Raw genomic sequence first — 19,689 nt, forward strand, 5'->3', positions numbered from 1 at the left:
CCCCCTGTATATGGCCTCGTTCCTGTTATTTTATTGTTGCTCTTTCTATTTTCTTTTTTTTTCTTCATTTTTATTTGTATTTATTTGTTTACTTCAGTATATTTCGTAAATACTTTCTTAACACTTCATTTGTCTTAAAACTGCATTGTTGGTTAAGGGCTTGTAAGTAAGCATTTCACTGTAAAGCTCATTTTACAAATAAAATTTGATTCGATCACGTCATTACGCTATTTTTGTTTACAAAACCCTGCTCCACAAACTTCCGAATTACATTCCTGTTAAGATTTAAAATGTTATCAAACCCGTTCACAGGGTTGGTTAACTCTGGAGACTCCTTTGGTGTTTAGAGAGTTAGGTAGATCAGTCTTTGGTTTCCTTGTGCCTTCCGTGTGGAATGATCTACAATGCACTTTATAATTGGAGGAATAGGGCATTTCAGACGGTTGTTTGGAGACCTTTTTACTGAAGAATGTGATTTGTTTTTTATTTGTTTTTTAAATTTATTTTGCTTTACGTGTACTGTTGTGTACAATAACGTGTATTTTAATGTTTGTATGAATGTGTACTTTAATGTGATTATTGTATTTTGATGCTAATTCAGCCAGACCCGTTGCTGACAGGTGTATAAAATGGAGCACACAGACATGCAATCTCCATAGACAAACATTGGCAGTAGAATGGGCTAACTAAAGAACTCAATGACTTTCAGCATGGCACCGTCATAGGGTGCCACCTTTCCAACAAGTCAGTTCGTCAAATTCTGCCCCGCTAGAGCTGCACCGGTCAACTGTAGGTGTTGTTATTGTGAAGTGGAAACGTCTAGAAGCAACAACGGCTTAGCTGCAAAGTGGTAGGCCATACAAGCTCACAGAAAGGAACCGCCGAGTGGTGAAGCATGTAGCGTGTAAAACTTGTCTGTCCTCGATTGCAACACTCACTACCGAGTTCCAAACTGCGTCTGGAAGGAACGTCAGCACAATAACTGTTCGTCGGGAGCTTCATGAAATAGGATTCCATGGCCGAGCATTACCAGTCAGATGGACAAATCTGGGTTTAGAAGAACTTGACTGGCCTGCACAGAGCCCTGATCTCAACCCCATTGAACATCCTTGGGACGCCGATTGCGAGCCAGGTCTAATCGCCCAAAATCAGTGCCCGACCTCACTAATACTCTTGTGGCTGAATGGAAGCAAGTCCCAGCTGCAATGTTCCAAAATCTAGTGGAAAGCCTTCCCAGAAGTGTGGAGGCTGTTATAGCAGCAAAGGGGGGGGGGGGGGGCAACTCCATATTAATGCCCATGATTTTGGAACGAGATGGCTTTGAAACTGATTGGTTAGAGATGATCCAATCGTTGATGACTTTGTTTGTACAACATCCCTCATTGTGACGTCACCATTTGCTTCAATGATAGCAGTCTCAGAGTGAATTATGTAGCAAACATAGAACACAGTGGAATAATTCATTTTAAGCCATCAGGCAACCATTTCCTGTCAACACAAGTAGAACAGAAACTCACCTCTAACCTCCTCTTAGAAATAGAACAGAGCCAAGCCCTCTTACTTAAATACTTCCACCCCCTCCCATCCTCCTCTTAATGAGATAGAGACAGGGGAAGAGGAGAGAGAGATAAAGAGAAAGGAGGACACATACATACATACATACATACATACATACATACATACATACATACATGAAGGATGGTCCGTTTCATACAAAATGCATGTGACCCATGAATAATTTAACATATTTTTTTATTCTTCATTACGCAAGAGGAAGGGCAGTTTAAAAAAGCATGAGCTACCTGAAACACACACACACACACACACACACACACACACACACACACACACACACACACACACACACACACACACACACACACACACACACACACACACACACACACACACACACACACACACACACACACACACACACACTAGGACTGGGGTCAATTTGAATTGAAGGCTGTCAATTCAGGAAGCAAACTGAAATTCCAATTAATCTATTTTCAATGACTTCTCAATAAAATGAAAATGAGCTATGAAGCTCACCTTGTTGTGATGTCTACTAAACATCTTCCCCTCTCAAATTGACAAAACAAAATCCAAGATAATGTAAAACCCAGCAGCAATCCACACCATGGCATGACCATTGGCTGGGTTCTGCTGTGGAAGGCCTTGTATTTAACACTACTAAGCCTACTGCCACCATTACATCAACTATGGCATCGCCGCCAAACTTACCCTAGTAAAACTGACTATCCTCCCGATCCTCGACTTCGGCGATATCATCAACAAAATAGCTTCCATTACTCTACTCAGCAAACTGGATGCAGTCTATCACAGTGCCATCCGTTTTGTTACCAAATCACCTTATACCACCCACCACTGCGACCTGTATGCTCTAGTCGGCTGGCCCTCGCTACATATTTGTCGCCAGACCCACTGGCTCCAGGTCATCTATAAGTCTATGCTAGGTAAAGCTCCGCCTTATCCCAGTTCACTGGTCATGATAACGACACCCAACCGTAGCACACGTTCCAGCAGGTATATCTCACTGATCATACCCAAAGCCAACACCTCATTTGGCCGCCTTTCCTTCCAGTTCTCTGCTGCCAGTGACTGGAACGAATTGCAAAAATCGCTGAAGTTGGAGACTTTTATTTCCCTCACCAACTTTAAACATCAGCTACCTGAGCTGCTAACCGATCGCTGCAGCTGTACATTGTCCATCTGTAAATTGCCCACCCAACCTACCTACCTCATCCCCATACTGTTTTTATTTTATTTACTTTTCTGCTCTTTTGCACACCAGTATTTCTACTTGCACATCATCATATGCTCATTTATCACTCCAGTGTTAATCTGCTAAATTGAAATTATTCGCTCCTATGGCCTATTTATTGCCTACCTCCTCATGCCTTTTGCACACACTGTATATAGACTTTCTTTTTTTTTTACTGTGTCATTGACTTGTTTATTGTGTTATTGGCTTGTCTATTGTTTACTCCATGTGTAACTCTGTGTTGTCTGTGTCACACTGCTTTGCTTTATCTTGGCCAGGTCGCAGTTGTAAATGAGAACTTGTTCTCAACTAGCCTACCTGGTTAAATAAAGGTGAAATAAATAGAAAATAAAACCATATTGGCAATGGCCAGAGCTCCAGCTGGCACAGCATGTTTATGCTCCCTCCTCAATAAGACCATTGAAAACGTAGTCTTTCTGCCCATTTGACAACTTGCCTAATGCCCCTTAATGGAGGTCCAACAACGTGCTCTTGAGTGGCGCAGCGGTCTAAGGCACTGCATCTCAGTGCTAGAGGCGTCACTACAGACCCTGGTTTGATTCCAGGCTGTCAACACAAGTAGAACAGAAACTCACCTCTAACCTCCTCTTAGAAATAGAACAGAGCCAAGCCCTCTTACTTAAATACTTCCACCCCCTCCCATCCTCCTCTTAATGAGATAGAGACAGGGGGAAGAGGAGAGAGAGATAAAGAGAAAGGAGGACACACATATATATATACATATATAGATATATATATGAAGGATGGTCCGTTTCATACAAAATGCATGTGAGCCGTGAATAATTTAACATATTTTTTTATTCTTCATTACGCAAGAGGAAGGGCAGTTTAAAAAAGCATGAGCTACCTGAACACACACACACACACACACACACACACACACACACACACACACACACACACACACACACACACACAGGGTGGTGCACAATTGTCCCAGCGTCATTCGGGTTAGGGTTTGGCCGGGGTAGGCCCTCATTGTAGATAAGAATTTGTTCTTAACTGACTTACCTAGTTCAATAAAGGTTAAATAAAAAATTAAAACATAACATACACAATGCATGCATGACCTATGGCATAAATCTAAATCTAGCCATAGCTATCATTGTGGCTCCCTTGAAATGTAGTTTGCACTTAGCTAGTGTAGCATTGTGGTTAACGTTCCATGCACAATTCAGAGGACTTAGCTTGTATTGCAGCTGAAACCATCTAGTGCATTACAAATATAATTTTGCTAGCATTGGGCTAAATCTAACCTTATCAGTAGATATAGTAGATATGGTACAGTAGTTCCAAGAATAGAGTGCCTTTTGAGTGCCTTTGATAATTTAACCTCTTGACGTTACCCTACGATAGGGGGCGCCACAGCGCATTTTGGAAAGAATTCGTGCCCATTACTAATGAGACTCAGAAGCTATGAAATGCATATAATTAATACCTGTGGATAGAAAACACCCTAAAGTTTCTAAAACTGTTTGAATGGTGTCTGTGAGTATAACAGAACTCATATGGCAGTCAAAACCCCGAGACCGATTGAACCAGGAAGTGGAATTCTGAATTGTGGACTCAACTTCACGTCGTCGCCTATTATTCACACCGTGAGATATCGTTCATTGAGCACTTCTTATTGCTTCCACAAGATGTCGCCAGTCTTTACAAAGTGTTTTGAGCCTTCTACTGTCGAAACTCAGTGAATGAGACGCGTTGGAAATTGGTCACAGGGGGAGGCCCATCACCATTATGACGCCGGCGGCCCTGTCTACCCCCACCTTTGGAAACGTTTTGAAACACAATGAAATCATCCCCCTCGAATCTTATTGGCTCTCTTGTTGAAACAGGCCCTGAAGATTTATGTTAGACAACGTTTGACATGTTTGAACGAACATGTTTCGAAACTGCTGTGGCGCGCTCGGCAGAGTAGTTGGATACACCCTTCGGACGCACTAACAACAGCAAGCTAATGGAACATAAAGGATGGACTTTTTCGACCGAAAATACATCTGTTGTGGACCTGGGATTCCTGGAAGTGCTTTCTGATGAAGACAACTAAAGGTAAGGGATTATTGACAATATTATACAACATTAGATGTGATATGCGATTGTTCCAAGATGGCGCCGAGCTGTATTTACTAGCTCATTTTCTGAGTATCGCATCCCCTTTTATCGCTAAGTGTGATTACCCAGTAAAGTTATTTTTAAATCTGGTATGACAGGTGCTTTCAAGAGATATTCATCTATAAATCTTAGAATGACAATATTACATTTTAAACATGTTTTCGAATAGTAATTCAGTAAATTGTAGCTCTGTTTCCCCGGATTGCATATGACGGGAAAATAGTTAGTCAACGTTACGCACCGATGTAAAATGCTGTTTTCATATATAAATATGAACTTTATTGAACAAAAGAATGCATGCATTGTGTAACATGATGTCCTAGGTGTGTCATCTGATGAAGTTTGTAAAAGGTTAGTGCTGCATTTAGCTGTTTTTTGGTTATTTGTGATGCATGTGGTTGGTCGGAAAATGGCTATGTTGCTGCTTTTTACGATGGACTCCTCTAACATAATCTAATGATTTGCTTTTCCTGTAAAACCTTTTTGAAATCGGACGACGTCGGTCGATTCAGGAGAGGTGTATCTATAAAACGATATAATTTGAAAAAAAATATAAATAATAATTATTACATTTTGTTATGCTAATGGCGATATGATTTTTCGCTGGATTTTGATCCCGCTGACGGGACGAGACGCTGAAGAGGTTTTAAGTAGAACATTTGCACCAATATTGAATTTTAAAAGCCTGTAATATTATATATAGTGCCCGTTAATATAAACAACATGGAAAAATCTGATTTATACAGTGAGGGAAAAAAGTATTTGATCCTCTGCTGATTTTGTACGTTTGCCCACTGACAAAGAAATTATCAGTCTATAATTTTAATGGTAGGTTTATTTGAACAGTGAGAGACCGAATAACAACAAAAAAATCCAGAAAAACACGTCAAAAATGTTATAAAGTGATTTACATTTTAATGAGGGAAATAAGTATTTGACCCCTCTGCAAAACATGACTTAGTACTTGGTGGCAAAACCCTTGGCAATCACAGAGGTCAGACGTTTCTTGTAGTTGGCCACCAGGTTTGCACACATCTCAGGAGGGATTTTGTCCCACTCCTCTTTGCAGATCTTCTCCAAGTCATTAAGGTTTCGAGGCTGACGTTTGGCAACTCGAACCTTCAGCTCCCTCCACAGATTTTCTATGGGATTAAGGTCTGGAGACTGGCTAGGCCACTCTAGGACCTTAATGTGCTTCCTCTTGAGCATAATGTTTCCACCTCCATGTTTGACGGTGGGGATGGTATTCTTGGGGTCATAGGCAGCATTCCTCCTCCTCCAAACATGGCGAGTTGAGTTGATGCCAAAGAGATCCATTTTGGTCTCATCTGACCACAACACTTTCACCAGTTGTCCTCTGAATCATTCAGATGTTCATTTGCAAACTTCAGACAGGCATGTATATGTGCTTTCTTGAGCAGGGGGACCTTGCAGGCGCTGCAGGATTTCAGTCCTTCACGGCGTAGTGGGTTACCAACTGTTTTCTTGGTGACTATGGTCCCAGCTGCCTTGAGATCATTGACAAGATCCTCCCGTGTAGTTCTGGGCTGATTCCTCACCGTTCTCATGATCATTGCAACTCCACGAGGTGAGATGTTGCATGGAGCCCCAGGCCGAGGGAGATTGACAGTTCTTTTGTGTTTCTTCCATTTGCGAATAATCGGACCAACTGTTGTCACCTTCTCACCAAGCTGCTTGGCGATGGTCTTGTAGCCCATTCCAGCCTTGTGTAGGTCTACAACCTTGTCCCTGACATCCTTGGAGAGCTTTTTGGTCTTGGCCATGGTGGAGAGTTTGGAATCTGATTGATTGATTGCTTCTGTGGAAAGGTGTCTTTTATACAGGTAACAAGCTGAGATAAGGAGCACTCCCTTCAGCTCGTTACCTGTATAAAAGACACCTGGGAGCCAGAAATCTTTGTGATTGATAGGGGGTCAAATACTTATTTCCCTCATTAAAATGCAAATCAATTTCTAACATTTTTGACATGCGTTTTTCTGGATTTTTTTGTTGTTATTCTGTCTCTCACTGTTCAAATAAACCTACCATTAAAATTATAGACTGATCATTTCTCTGTAAGTGGGCAAACGTACGAAATCAGCAGGGGATCAAATACTTTTTTCCCTCACTGTATTATGAATAAAGGCTTGCTAAAGTACAAAAAAACAGCATTGTCCATGTTTTTCCGACTTCTAGGAAGATTTTAACCCACTTTTTTTTTGTGGTAGAAAACTGAATGCTAGAAATGTGTTCACAATTTCATATTTTTGTGGTGCTTGCATTCAATTGCCCCTCCCTGTTGCACACATCACGCTTCCCTTCCTCCTGTCTCAAAGGGATTTATAGCTGAGTTAAGATTAAATATTTAACCCAGTTACGTTAATTGGCACTTAATTGGCACTAACTCTAGTAATATATATTTTTTTTTTCTTGAGATGGGAACAAGTTTTTTATGAAGTTGAACATGCACTCCTTATGACAGAATGATAAAATTAGAAATACACATTTAATAAAAACATTTTCCTAAATTACACTACCCAAAAGGCACTCTATTGGTGGAATGACCAGGTAGCAAGTGTCTGAGGTGTCCCATAACTGTACATATTACCTCAATTACCTCCACTAACCGGTTCCCCCCCGCACATTGACTCTGTACCAGTACCCCCTTGTATATAGCCTCGCTATAGTTATTTTACTGCTGCTCTTTAATTATTTGTTATTTATATTTCTTTTAAAAACATTGGGGGGGGGGATTTTCTTAAAACTGCATTGTTGGTGGGCTTGTAAGTAAGCATTTCACTGTAAGGTCTAAACCTGTTGTATTCAGCGCATGTGACAAATAACTGCATCATTAGGGCTATCTGAAGAAATATACCAGAAATTTGAATAATTTACGTGAGGATGGGCTAGAGCAGGGTTTTCCAAACTTGGTCCTGGGGCACGCTTTGAGTGCACGTTTTGGTTTTTGCCCTTGCACTACACAGCTGATTCAAATAATCAAAGCTTGATGATGAGTTGGTTATTTTAATCAGCTGAGTAGTGCTAGGGAAACAACCAAAACTTTCCCCCCGGGGGGGAGGGTCCAGGACCAAGTTTGAGAGGGAATATTTGATCAGCAGATGGATATATAAAAATAGAAAATATAGACCAACTAACATTCTTAATTAATGCCCGCAGCTTGGCTCTTTGGAGATGGAGGGTAGGGGTTTGTTTAAAGGTCAAAGGTGAGAGGTTTCGGAGTAAGTGGTAAAGGTCAAAGGGAAGGTAGATTTATGTGTTACCTGGTTCCAAAGCCGCCCCTGGCCCCTGTGGTGGGTGAGTCCAGGGAGTCCCCCGGTTTGGGCCGGTGCATCTGTGATAAGATGGAGCTCAGCTCGTTGATAACCGTGGCCTTGGGGTCGGGCGTGGGTGGGCTCCTTAGCTCCGGGGGCTCGCCCCACAACTTGGACAACCGATGGGGGGGGGTCCTGGGGAGTTCTGGGGGGGATATGGACCCGGGTGGAGGGGGAGGGACAGGAGGGGGCGCCCCAAAGGAGTCCAGGGATTCCTCCATGAGGACGTTGTGGTAAAGTGCAGTGTTCTTGTTGATGACGGGCTTGTTTTTGGGCTTGGGGGGAACGGGGGGTCGGTCGTCGAGGTAAGCCTGGCCGTCAGTATAGACCATAGAAGTGTTTTCCAGGGCGCTGTTGTACCCGCCCTCTGACGACAGTACAGAGATGCTCAAAACTGTGGAAACGGTGCTGGTAGTCTCTATATGGGGGTCTCCACTTCTGCGACTGTCTACCTCCTCGATGCTTGAGTCAGTGACACCTTGCTCAAAGCCAACGTCGGGGGGCGGAGGGGGATAGAAGGGTGGGGGCATGCAATTGGACATCCCGCTCCCTCGTCTGAACTGGCCGACAGGGGTCGGGGCGTGAGTGTAGTAGGGGGGTGGATGTGGCCCCCTGGTTCCCATTCCATTGCGTCTCTCTTGGTCCCGTTGCTTGAGCAACTCAGCGATGGTCGTTGCCTGGTCCTCAGGGATGTCGACGCTGTTGGCGAACTCCAGCGGCGGTGGCAGGGGCTCGGAGAAGACAAACTCCTCCACCTCCTCAATGTCCACCGAGGCCAGCGGGGGAGGGGGCATGCGGAAGGGTAGCTTGACTGGCTCGTCCACCGAACCCCCAGCCGTGATGGTCTTCCCCCGCGGCACGGGGGGCAGGGGCTTGGTACTGTGGCTGTTGGTGGGGGGGTTTGGCTGGTCTCTCAGTTCGCTGGGGATGCTGTTGTCCTGGGCTGGTGTGTTCTCCTGTCCCCTGTCTTCCTCCTCTGGGCTGTTTTTGGAGTGCACCATCAGCAGACCGGCCACTTTCTGCGTTTGTGACTTGTCCACAACGTCGATCTGTATGCTCTTCCCATCCTCCGCCGCCTGCTGCCTCTCCTCCCTCACTCCGTCAGACTCGTACTTCTGCTCAGTTATCTGCCTCTTCAGGCCCCCCCCTATGCCTCGCCCCATGGTTGTCGTGGAGGTCACGAAGCCTGGCTCAATGCTGGAGCGGAGCTTGGTATCGATGAAGAGGGGCTGATTGAGGCCAGGTTTGTGGGGGTTGGGGGGGAGGGACTGGGGGGCATCGCTCTTGGGGCTCGGTTGAGAAGGGGGTGGGGCTTGCGTCGCCATGGCCATTTGCGTCTGCTCATTCATGGCTCTGTCCCGGGCCGCCAGCGCCAGGGCGAGGGGCGAGTTAGGTTCCAGGGCGTTACCCGTGATGGGGTGCAGGTAGCCCCCTCCTCCGTTTGAGCTGTAGGTCTTGGGCGTGGTGGCCGGGAGACTGACAGGGCTGTCCAGGTTGGGGTACTGGCCGGTACGTGCGGTCAGAGGCTCCCTCACCACCTGGGTGGGCTCAGGGGTGTTGAAGTCTGTCACGTTACCGCCACGGTCACCCCCTTCTTGGGACCGCAGCAGGGTGGTGGCCGGCGGGGGTGCCATTATCCTCCGCAGGTGCTCGTCGTTGCTGAACATACCCTCGTCGATGGACTTGGACTGGCGTAGCCGCGGGGCCGGGGTGGGGTCTCCCAAGTCCTCATCTTCCATATCGGTGGAGAGGAAGCCAGGCGAGTTCCTCCGCGCCTCCAGCCTCTTCTCCCGGTCCCTCACTGCCCCTGCGATGGCAGCCGCAAAGGGGTTGTTGACAATGGGGTCTTCAGGCCTTAGCCCCCTGTCCCCTGCCCCGGGCGTTAAGGGTGGGTGTTCGGGCGTGGTTGGCTCGATCTCCATACTGCTGCCCTGGCTGCTCTTTCCACTGCTACTGGTGGACGGCTCCTTGACGATGATGGTGGGGATGGGAATGGACGAGAAGGTCCTCTCAGTGGGTGTGGTCGGCATGGAAATGGCGCCTGAGGGCGGGGTGCAGCAGGTCTTCTCTGGGCTGTCCTCCACATTGGGCTGCTTGACCAGCATGCCCTTCCTCCTTGCCGGCTTGGCGGGCACGTACAGTGCCTTGTTGCCCACCTCCGAGTACGGGTTCTCTGGCACGGGCGCCCGTCCTCGGCTTCTACTATCGTACTGTTCTGAGCTCTGGCGATGATAACCTCGCCTTAGCGTCCCTACATCTACCGTGCGGTTGCCAAGGGTAGTGGCGTTGGAACATTTTCCAGCGGAGTTGAGGGTGAGGCCCGGTCGGGTGGTGCCGTAGCCCTGTGGCATGGGGGAGACAGAGGGAGAGTTGTAGGAGGAGGGGGGAGATGGGGGGGAGATGGCCGGAGGAGGGGGGATGTCTTCGGACGTGTCGGGCATGGAGAGGCTGCGGGTGAACTTGAGTGGGGGAGGGGTGAGGAGCGCCTTCTCTTCTGTTATACCTGAGAGAGACAGAAATAAAGAGAGAGAATGAGAGATAGAGAGAGAGAGAAAGACATATCTGTCAATTTTACATGTGTGATTCTATTCCATTTCACCTTTCTTATTGAGAAACATTTTTTGAGATACATTCTTCACTAAACTTTTTAAATTCTGTTAAAGTTTTAGGAAGTTGTCTATGGGTCAGGTGTGAGGATTTCCTTCTATGTTCCATATATTATAAATGTATGCTCAAGCTACTGCATATTTTTTTATTTAAAAAAAAAATGTATTTCACCTTTATTTAACCAGGTAGGCCAGTTGAGAACAAGTTCTCATTTACAAAGGCGACCTGGCCAAGATAAAACCAAGCAGTGCGACAAAAACAACAACACAGAGTTTCAAATGGGATAAACAAACGTACAGTCAATAACACAATAGAAAAATCTATGTACAGTGTGTGCAAATGTAGTAAGATTAGGGAGGTAAGGCAATAAATAGGCCATAGTGGCGAAATAATTACAATTTAGGATTAACACTGGAGTGATAGATGTGCAGACGATGATGTGTAAGTAGAGATACAGGGGTGCAAAAGAGCAACAAAATAAATAACAATATGGGGATGAGGTAGCTGGGTGGGCTATTTACAGATGGGCTGTGTACAGGCTGCTCTAACAGCTGATGCTTAAAGTTAGTGAGGGAGATATAAGTCTCCAGCTTCAGTGATTTTTGCAATTCGTTCCAGTTATTGGCAGCAGAGAACTGGAAGGAAAGGTGGCAAAAGAAGGTGTTGGCTTTGGGTATGACCAGTGAAATATACTTGCTGGACCGCGTGTTAGGGGTGGGTGTTGCTATGGTGACCAGTGAGCTGAGATAAGGCGGGGCTTTACCTTGCAAAGACTTATAGATGACCTGGAGCCAGTGGGTCTGGCGACAAATATGTAATAGGGATTGCAACAATTTTAGAAAGAGAGGGTCCAGATGAAATGAAAGCGCCTGGGGAATAGGTGTAGTACTGGGGGCTACAGGGCCTGGGTTAACCTCTACATCACCAGAGGAGGAGTAGGATAAGGGTACGGCTAAAGCCTATAAGGACTGGTCGTCTAGTGCATTGGGAACAGAGAATAAAAGGAGCAGATTTCTGGGCATGGTAGAATAGATTCAGGGCATAATGTACAGACAAGGGTATGGTAGGATGTGAGTACAGTGGAGGTAAACCTAGGTATTGAGTGACGATGAGAGAGGTTGCATCTCTGGAGGAACCAGTTAAGCCAGGTGAGGTCTCCGCATGTGTGGGGGGTGGGACAAAAGCGCTATCTAAGGCATGTTGAGCGGGACTGGGGGCTCAACAGTGAAATAAAACAATAAGAACTAACCGAAACAGCAGTAGACAAGGCATATTGACATTAGAGAGAGGCATAAAGCAATGGCAGATGTTGATCAGCAGAGCTAAAGACAACAACGAGCAAATGGCGATGAATGGGCAGAGAGGGTCTTTTACAGGACCTGAGTTCAAGCTGGGGCCGACAGATAAACAAAATGAGGTACCGTGTAAATTAACAGTACAGCAGGCATCAGCTGTGTAGCCGAGTGATCATAGGATCCAATGAGCAGCAAAATGTCAGGGAGCCGTTCGGTAGTCGCTACTACGCTAGGTGAGCGGGAGACACGGCGTTCAGAAAGCTAGCGGGCCGGAGCAAGCAGATGGGTCTTTGGCGACATTGCAACGGAAAAGCCTGTTGAAACCACATCGGACGATTACGTCGGCAGACCAGTTGTAATGGACCTGCGGGGCTCCGTGTCGACAATAAAGGGTCCAGGCCAATTGGCAAAAGAGGTATTGTAGCCCAAGAATTAGCTGGTATACTTCGTCGGCTAGACGGAAGATGGGCCTAGCTCGCGGCTAGCTCAAGGCTAACTGGTGCTTGCTTCAGGACAGGGGCGTTAGCCAACAATAGCCACTCGGTTGCAGCTAGCTAGCTGCGATGATCCGGTGTAATGGTCCAGAGCTTGCGGCAGTAATCCGGTGATGTGTTAGAGAAAAGCAGTCCGATATGCTCTGGGTTGATATCGCGCTGTGCAGACTGGAAGGTATTGACCGAGCTAAAGCTGGCTGGTGTCCGAGCTAAAGGTGAAGACCGCTAGCAGTGGCTAACAATGACTAATAGCTAGTAGCTAGTTAACTGGCTAGCATCTGATGGAGGTTCCAGTTATAAAGTATAAAAATAGCAGATCCGTACCACATTGGGTGAGGCGGGTTGCAGGAAAGTATATTTAGTTCGCAGATGGAAAGTGAGATTAAAATATATACGAAAAAACCCGAAGAAACAGACTAATTACATGGAACAAGACAAACACACTGCTACGCCATCTTGGAACACCAAAACATATACTGAAGTTACAAGCTACTGTAGCTATTGCAGTCATAACACACAGACCTGTCTTTGGGCTACTATTGGCTCTGAGTGGCGTGATGAATTGGATGGACCATTAATATAATTTGTTTCTATTAAATACTATTGCTTAATCATAGACTGTGGTTTCAGTGTATGGGTAATGGGGTATAATATTGTCGCCTCGGAGCACAATTTGGCAAGTGTATCACTCTAATTTGTCCATTATCACACTTAATGAAGCCAGTTACTCTCTGAAGTGAACTCTCTGGAAACGGTAATCATAGTACATTAGACATTAGACACATACACACATACCTATGGACTTCTGTCTCCTCATGGTGCCACCCTTGGCAAGTATGCCCAGGAATGCCCCCCCTCTAGGACTGCCTGGCACAGTGGGTGGTACCACTGCCACTCCACCCTGGCGGTCGTACATGGACTGTAAAGCAGAGTTGGGTAGGGTTAGAGTTTGACATATTCACAAAACACTGAGTATTTACCAGTACCGTACTGTACATTGCTTTAGATATAAACGTCTGCTAAATGGCATATATTATACTGTGTGGAGTAACTCACATTCATGTCAGTAGGCGTGACCAAACAGCGGCTGGAGGGGCGTGGCTTAATGGTGGCCACCTTCATGTCCACGGCCTTCTGGGAAGGTGACACCTCGTCCACTTTATCTGCAAGACAAACCCCACCCCCTATGAGTGACAGGGTAAATAGGGCAGGACTTCCTTAAGCGTAAATATGTCATGGGCCAAATGCGTTTGCAAGCCAGTCATTTTCATGACCCCTTCCTCAGTTTCCAAACTAAACTGAGGCTGAAACAGAGAAAAAAGAAAAACAATAAAATTACATTAAAAAACATGTAATTTTGGGAAGAGGCCAGCCTTGGAAGCCGTGCAAGCCTTATATTGCAAGCCTTATATAGCTTATATTATGTAATATTTAGTTGTATTCATTTTTGGAAAGGCTCCATGCATTTGGAGATGTTACTGTACTTAGAGTGACTTGAAAACATATCCTCTTCTTCTGACCATCTACACACAGAGGGAAGAGAGTGGATTCAGCCTTAACCAGGACTTAGATTAGTAACAACCTCTAATACACACATACGCACAAAGAAATGCGCACACACACACACACAGAATCATACGAACATACACACATATTCTGACACTATGGGAGACTTCTTCTATCTGGCCATTTTCTGAGGCATGATGTGTATAGATTCTGTTTCCGATGCCACTTCAGTAAATGAAACCACTCCAAATTCATCCATATTCCATACAATCTATTATGCCGTGTAGATCCTGCTATTTAACAGTATTGTTAATCTGTTGCCAATCTTTCCATTCATATGGGATTGAATTGCAGATTTATTCTAATTAATTTTTTTTATATTATTGTTTTATTTGACCTTTATTTAACTTGGCAAGTCAGTTAAGAACAAATTCTTATTTACAAACCTGGACGACACTGCCAATTGTGCACCTAATTCATGTAGCAGGATCAATAAAACAGATGGCATGAACTAGTTTTGAGATATGAAAACCTCTTACAAACTTTGATTTTGGGGTGAACTATCCATTAAATAGCTCTTGAGTTACCTGAATAAACCAAAGTTTAAATTTTCACCTATGTGACTATGCGTCTGACGTAAGTAATGTTTGAAATATAATACCATGTTATCACGTTATTGAGTCTGTGATGTCCATTCAGTATGCACAGAGAATTGACTGGAATAAAATCATGCATTCTCATTGGTGCAAACAATTACATTCAATGACAAATCAATTTACTACTGTCAATTCCATTTCATTTCCAGTCAATTCCGGAAGTGAACTGATATTCGGAATTGGAATATTGTTTACTTTCTGAATAGTGACAGTTGGTATTCACGTAATAATAAGGAATTCCCCTCGACCACGGCCACAAGTTGTGGAAAACCAACATACTTTCCTATTGACCCCCATTGTAAAAGAGACAACTTCGTTATAGATTTTCTGTTATACAAGAAATAATAAAACATGCTGAAAAGCTGCTGTGTTGTTCAAAGTACATGTAGACAGGTAAAAAATCCCGACCTACGTTCGCAATGCTCCCACATAGGGAAATAGAGCTTACGAGAAGAGCCCTATGGCTTCAGGCTATTCAGTGTGGGACAGTGGGTAATGTGGAGACGAGGTGTCCAAGTAGGCTACACGTAGCTATGTGTGCGGAAAACATTGAATCACAGGTAAGACATTTAACTTGTTTAGTACAGTCTGTAACTCCACCCACTACTTGTAGCTGTATAGTCCGTTTGTTTGTGTTGTTGGTCTCGGCTAGCTTAATGTTCCGGTTGGTAGCTAGTTAGCACTAACTCACTCAAGTGGCTGCTAGCATCGTCATGAAAAGGTGCATGAGGGAAGTTTTTCTAAGTAGTGAGAACGCTACAAGGCAGGCAATGTTGAAAAGTAATCTTTAGACATGTACTTTTCTTAAATGTAGTTTTGTAATTGACTAAAACAAGCAGACACCAAGAATATTGCATCTGAAAAAGGTAAAGTTTTTGCTGTGGGGTAACCTAAGTATCCACAGGTTGTTTTCCTCACAGGCGGGCAGGATCATTCTATCTAATACCGACTGGGTCTATTGACCGGAATTTGAATGGAACTGACCCCAACCCTGCTTGTTGTACTGACTTTATCATGCAAATATTACCAGACAATGACATACTAAGTAGGTATGTTTCTCAGGGGTAAACACATTTTGTAAATGATACAAAGACACTTTGTAAATATAATTTAAAAAATATTGTTAATACAGTCAATAAAACCAATACACAAGTCAGTGATTTGTGGGTTAGTCCTCAAGTCATCCATACAACATACTGTACTTTGTGTGAAACATGCCTACGTAACTTACCACCGTTCTTTTTCCTTAGTGTAGCTTGGGAGGGATAGAGAAAGAATGCTCTGTATCTGATATGTGTATTTGACCCGGGTCTGATGAAAAGTACACTACATGGCCAAAAGTATGTGGACATCCCTTCAAATTAGTGGATTTGGCTATTTCAGCCACACCCGTTGCTGACAGGTTTGCCGCCATTGGGCTCTGGAGCAGTGGAAACGCGTTCTCTGGAGTGATAAATCACGCTTCACCATCTGTTAGTCCTATGGACGAATCTGGGTTTGGTTGATGCCAAGAAAACTCTACTTGCCAGAATGCATAGTGCCAACTATAAAGTTTGGTGGAGGAGGAATAATGGTCTGGGGCTGTTTTTCATGGTTGGGTTAAGCCCCTTAGTTCCAGTGAAGGGACATCTTAATGCTACAGCATACAATTACATTCTACACGATTCTGTGCTTCCAACTTTGTGGCAACAGTTTGGGGAAGGCCCTTTCCTGTTTCAGCATGACACTGCCCCGTGCACAAAGCGAGGTCCATACAGAAATGGTTTGTCGAGATTGGTGTGAAAGAACTTGACCGGCCCACACAGAGCCCTGACCTCAACCCCTTCGAACACCTTTGGGATGAATGGGAATGCAGACTGCGAGCCAGGCCTAATCGCCAAACATCAGACCCCGACCGCACTAATACTCTTGTGGCTGAATGGAAGCAAGTCCCCACAGCAATGTTCCAACATCTAGTGGAAAGCATTCCCAGAAGAGTGGAGGCTGGTATAGCAGCAAAGGGGGGACCAACTCCATATCAATGCCCATGATTTTGGAATGAGATGTTCGACAAGCAGGTGTCCACATACTTTTTTGTAAACGTATATGCACGAAAAGCAAAATACCAAATTTGTAATGAGCAGCCATAGAGATAATACACTTTGACATTCTCTATCCTATACAGCAAGAAAAGACAGTATTAAAATAGCAAACAGTGAACAGTAAAATTAGTAGTAGAATTCATGCATGTGTCAACTGAGATCAGGGACATAACATACAATAGTGACATTGGCCTGACATTTTTCAGTTCAGCAAGATCTCCCTTTCTCTCTCTCTATCTCTATCCCCAGCCTCTCCCCTCTGCCTTGATTTATCTCCTCCTCTTTATCTCAATCTCTCTCTTCCTTTCCTCCCACTGTGTTCCTTCAGTAATGTTATTGATGTGTAAAGTGTTTCTCCTGTTTTCTACCTTGCACACAGTGTTAATTTCGTCAACAATAACTATGATGAAAAACACTTGTCAACTACCTATTTTTCCTGACAAAACCTATGACAATAATAAGATGAAAGGCCCTGGGAAAAAAATATAAGTTACTTTTCATTTCAGTGATGAAAATGTGATGAGAATTCCATGTGAGATTAATGGACATTTAATTTGACATGAAGTTTGTTTTTAACTGTTATGTCCAATCCTAAACGTGCCTGCATAATATTTGATGCAATCCCCTCATTGGCAGAATTAATATCTTTCAGTTGCCCGGTCTGATTGAGCTGATCTGCCTGACTCTCCCACACAGCTCCCAGGCGGTCACTTCAGTCATTAGTCAATCTTTTGAACTGATGCGAAGCCAGGACACTTCACTTGTAACTAACCTCAACTAGATACAATTTTTACACTCTCTCTTACTTTCATGGAGGCTATTTTTGCTTCGATCACGTTAGAAGCTCTATTTTCCCATCTGTGCTGCAGCTCTTGTGACACGGTCTGCACATTCGAGTTGCGGTTGCTTTTTTCCTATGGGAAAAATTAATGCTATTTGTTGAATATTAGGAGAACAGTAATACTTCTGGCATTTTTGTAAAGCTCAAATTCTCCCCTTTTCAAGGAAACTGCTTCTATTTACCACCTTGACAGTTATGATGGAGAAAAAAATCTGAGCTGTAAATTGTTTAACCTCTAGCGAAGGCTTTTAAGCCTACATGGTTAATTATGAATGGCATTGGTTACAATCTGCCACAATTTCAATGTTGCCAGCTAAGGTATACAAGTGGATAGTAGATCTAGTTGGACAACACTTTCTGAATGTGCACATGATGGAAGTTAGAGGTAGCCTAAATATTCATTATTTAAAGATGCACTACAGTGGTTCCTCCTTTAACCTGTTGGGGCTAGGGGGCAGTATTTTCACGGCTGGATAAAAAAACGTACCCGATTTAATCTGGTTACTAATCCTACCCAGTAACTAGAATATGCATATACTTATTATATATGGATAGAAAACACCCTAAAGTTTCTAAAACTGTTTGAATGGTGTCTGTGAGTATAACAGAACTCATTTGGCAGGCAAAACCCTGAGACATTTTCTGACAGGAAGTGGATACCTGATGTGTTGAATTACCTTTAAGCCTATGCCATTGAAACACACAGGGGTTGATTAATGTTTTGGCACTTCCTATTGCTTCCACTAGATGTCACCAGCCTTTACAAAGTGTTTTGAGTCTTTTACTGTGAGATCTGACCGAACAAGAGCCATGGAACGGTGATGGCCGATTAGACTCTGGCGCGCGAGTTCATGTTGGGTACCCTCGTTCCAATACGTTATAAAAGAGAATGCATTCGTCCACCTTGAATATTATTCATGTTCTGGTTAAAAAAGGCCCTAATGATTTATGCTATACAACGTTTGACATGTTTGAACGAACGTAAATATATTTTTTCCCCTCGTTCATGAAGTGAAGTCCGGCGGGCTTAGATCATGTGCTAACAAGACGGAGATTTTTGGACATAAATGATGAGCTTTTTTGAACAAAACTACATTCGTTATGGACCTGTGATACCTGGAAGTGACATCTGATGAAGAGAATCAAAGGTAATGGATTATTTACATAGTATTTTCGATTTTAGATCTCCCCAACATGGCGGCTAGTCTGTATCGCAACTCGTATTTTTCTGGGCGCAGTGCTCAGATTATTGCAAAGTGTGATTTCCCAGTAAGGTTATTTTTAAATCTGGCAAGTTGATTGCGTTCAAGAGATGTAAATCTATAATTCTTTAAATGACAATATAATATTTTACCAATGTTTTCTAATTTTAATTATTTAATTTGTGGTGCTGACTTGACTGCCGGTTATTGGAGGGAAACGATTTCCTCAACATCAATGCCATAGTAAAACGCTGTTTTTGGATATAAATATGAACTTGATAGAACAAAAAATGCATGCATTGTCTAACATAATGTCCTAGGAGTGTCATCTGATGGAGATTGTAAAAGGTTAGTGCATCATTTTAGCTGGTTTTATGGTTTTGGTGACCCTGTCTTTGAATTGACAAAACATTACACACAGCTATTGTCAATGTACTCTCCTAACATAATCTAACTTTATGCTTTCGCCGTAAAACCTTTTTGAAATCGGACAACGTGGTTAGATTAAGGAGATGTTTATCTTTCAAAGGGTGTAAGATAGTTGTATGTTTGAAAAATTTGAATTTTGACATTTATTTGGTTTCAAATTTGCCGCTCTTGAAATGCACCTGCTGTTGATGGAGTGCATCACGGGGGGGACGCTAGCGTCCCACCTAGCCCATAGAGGTTAAAAGTTGCGAGCTTACACCGCGGGACTTAGAGGTACCCAGCGTCACGGCTTCATTGCTCCAGACCACAACAAGGGGGAGTT

The 19,689-nt window shown here is 43.9% G+C and overlaps 1 protein-coding gene across 1 annotated transcript in view; it reads right to left on the bottom strand.

The window, feature by feature from the left end:
- Window positions 1–19,689, bottom strand: part of LOC106587060 (SH3 and multiple ankyrin repeat domains protein 2) — a 189,437-nt gene that overhangs the window by 27,615 nt on the left and 142,133 nt on the right. The window contains exons 17-19 of the mRNA XM_082969923.1: window positions 13,709–13,815; window positions 13,448–13,571; window positions 8,206–10,759 (exon numbers count right to left, since the gene is read on the bottom strand). Coding sequence (XP_082826049.1) covers window positions 8,206–10,759; window positions 13,448–13,571; window positions 13,709–13,815 — 2,785 coding nt within the window. The remainder of the gene's footprint in view (window positions 1–8,205; window positions 10,760–13,447; window positions 13,572–13,708; window positions 13,816–19,689) is intronic.

The sequence above is a fragment of the Salmo salar genome, chromosome 26 (assembly GCF_965601325.2).
Source record: "Salmo salar chromosome 26, fSalSal1, whole genome shotgun sequence".
NCBI classification, from domain to species: domain Eukaryota; kingdom Metazoa; phylum Chordata; class Actinopteri; order Salmoniformes; family Salmonidae; genus Salmo; species Salmo salar.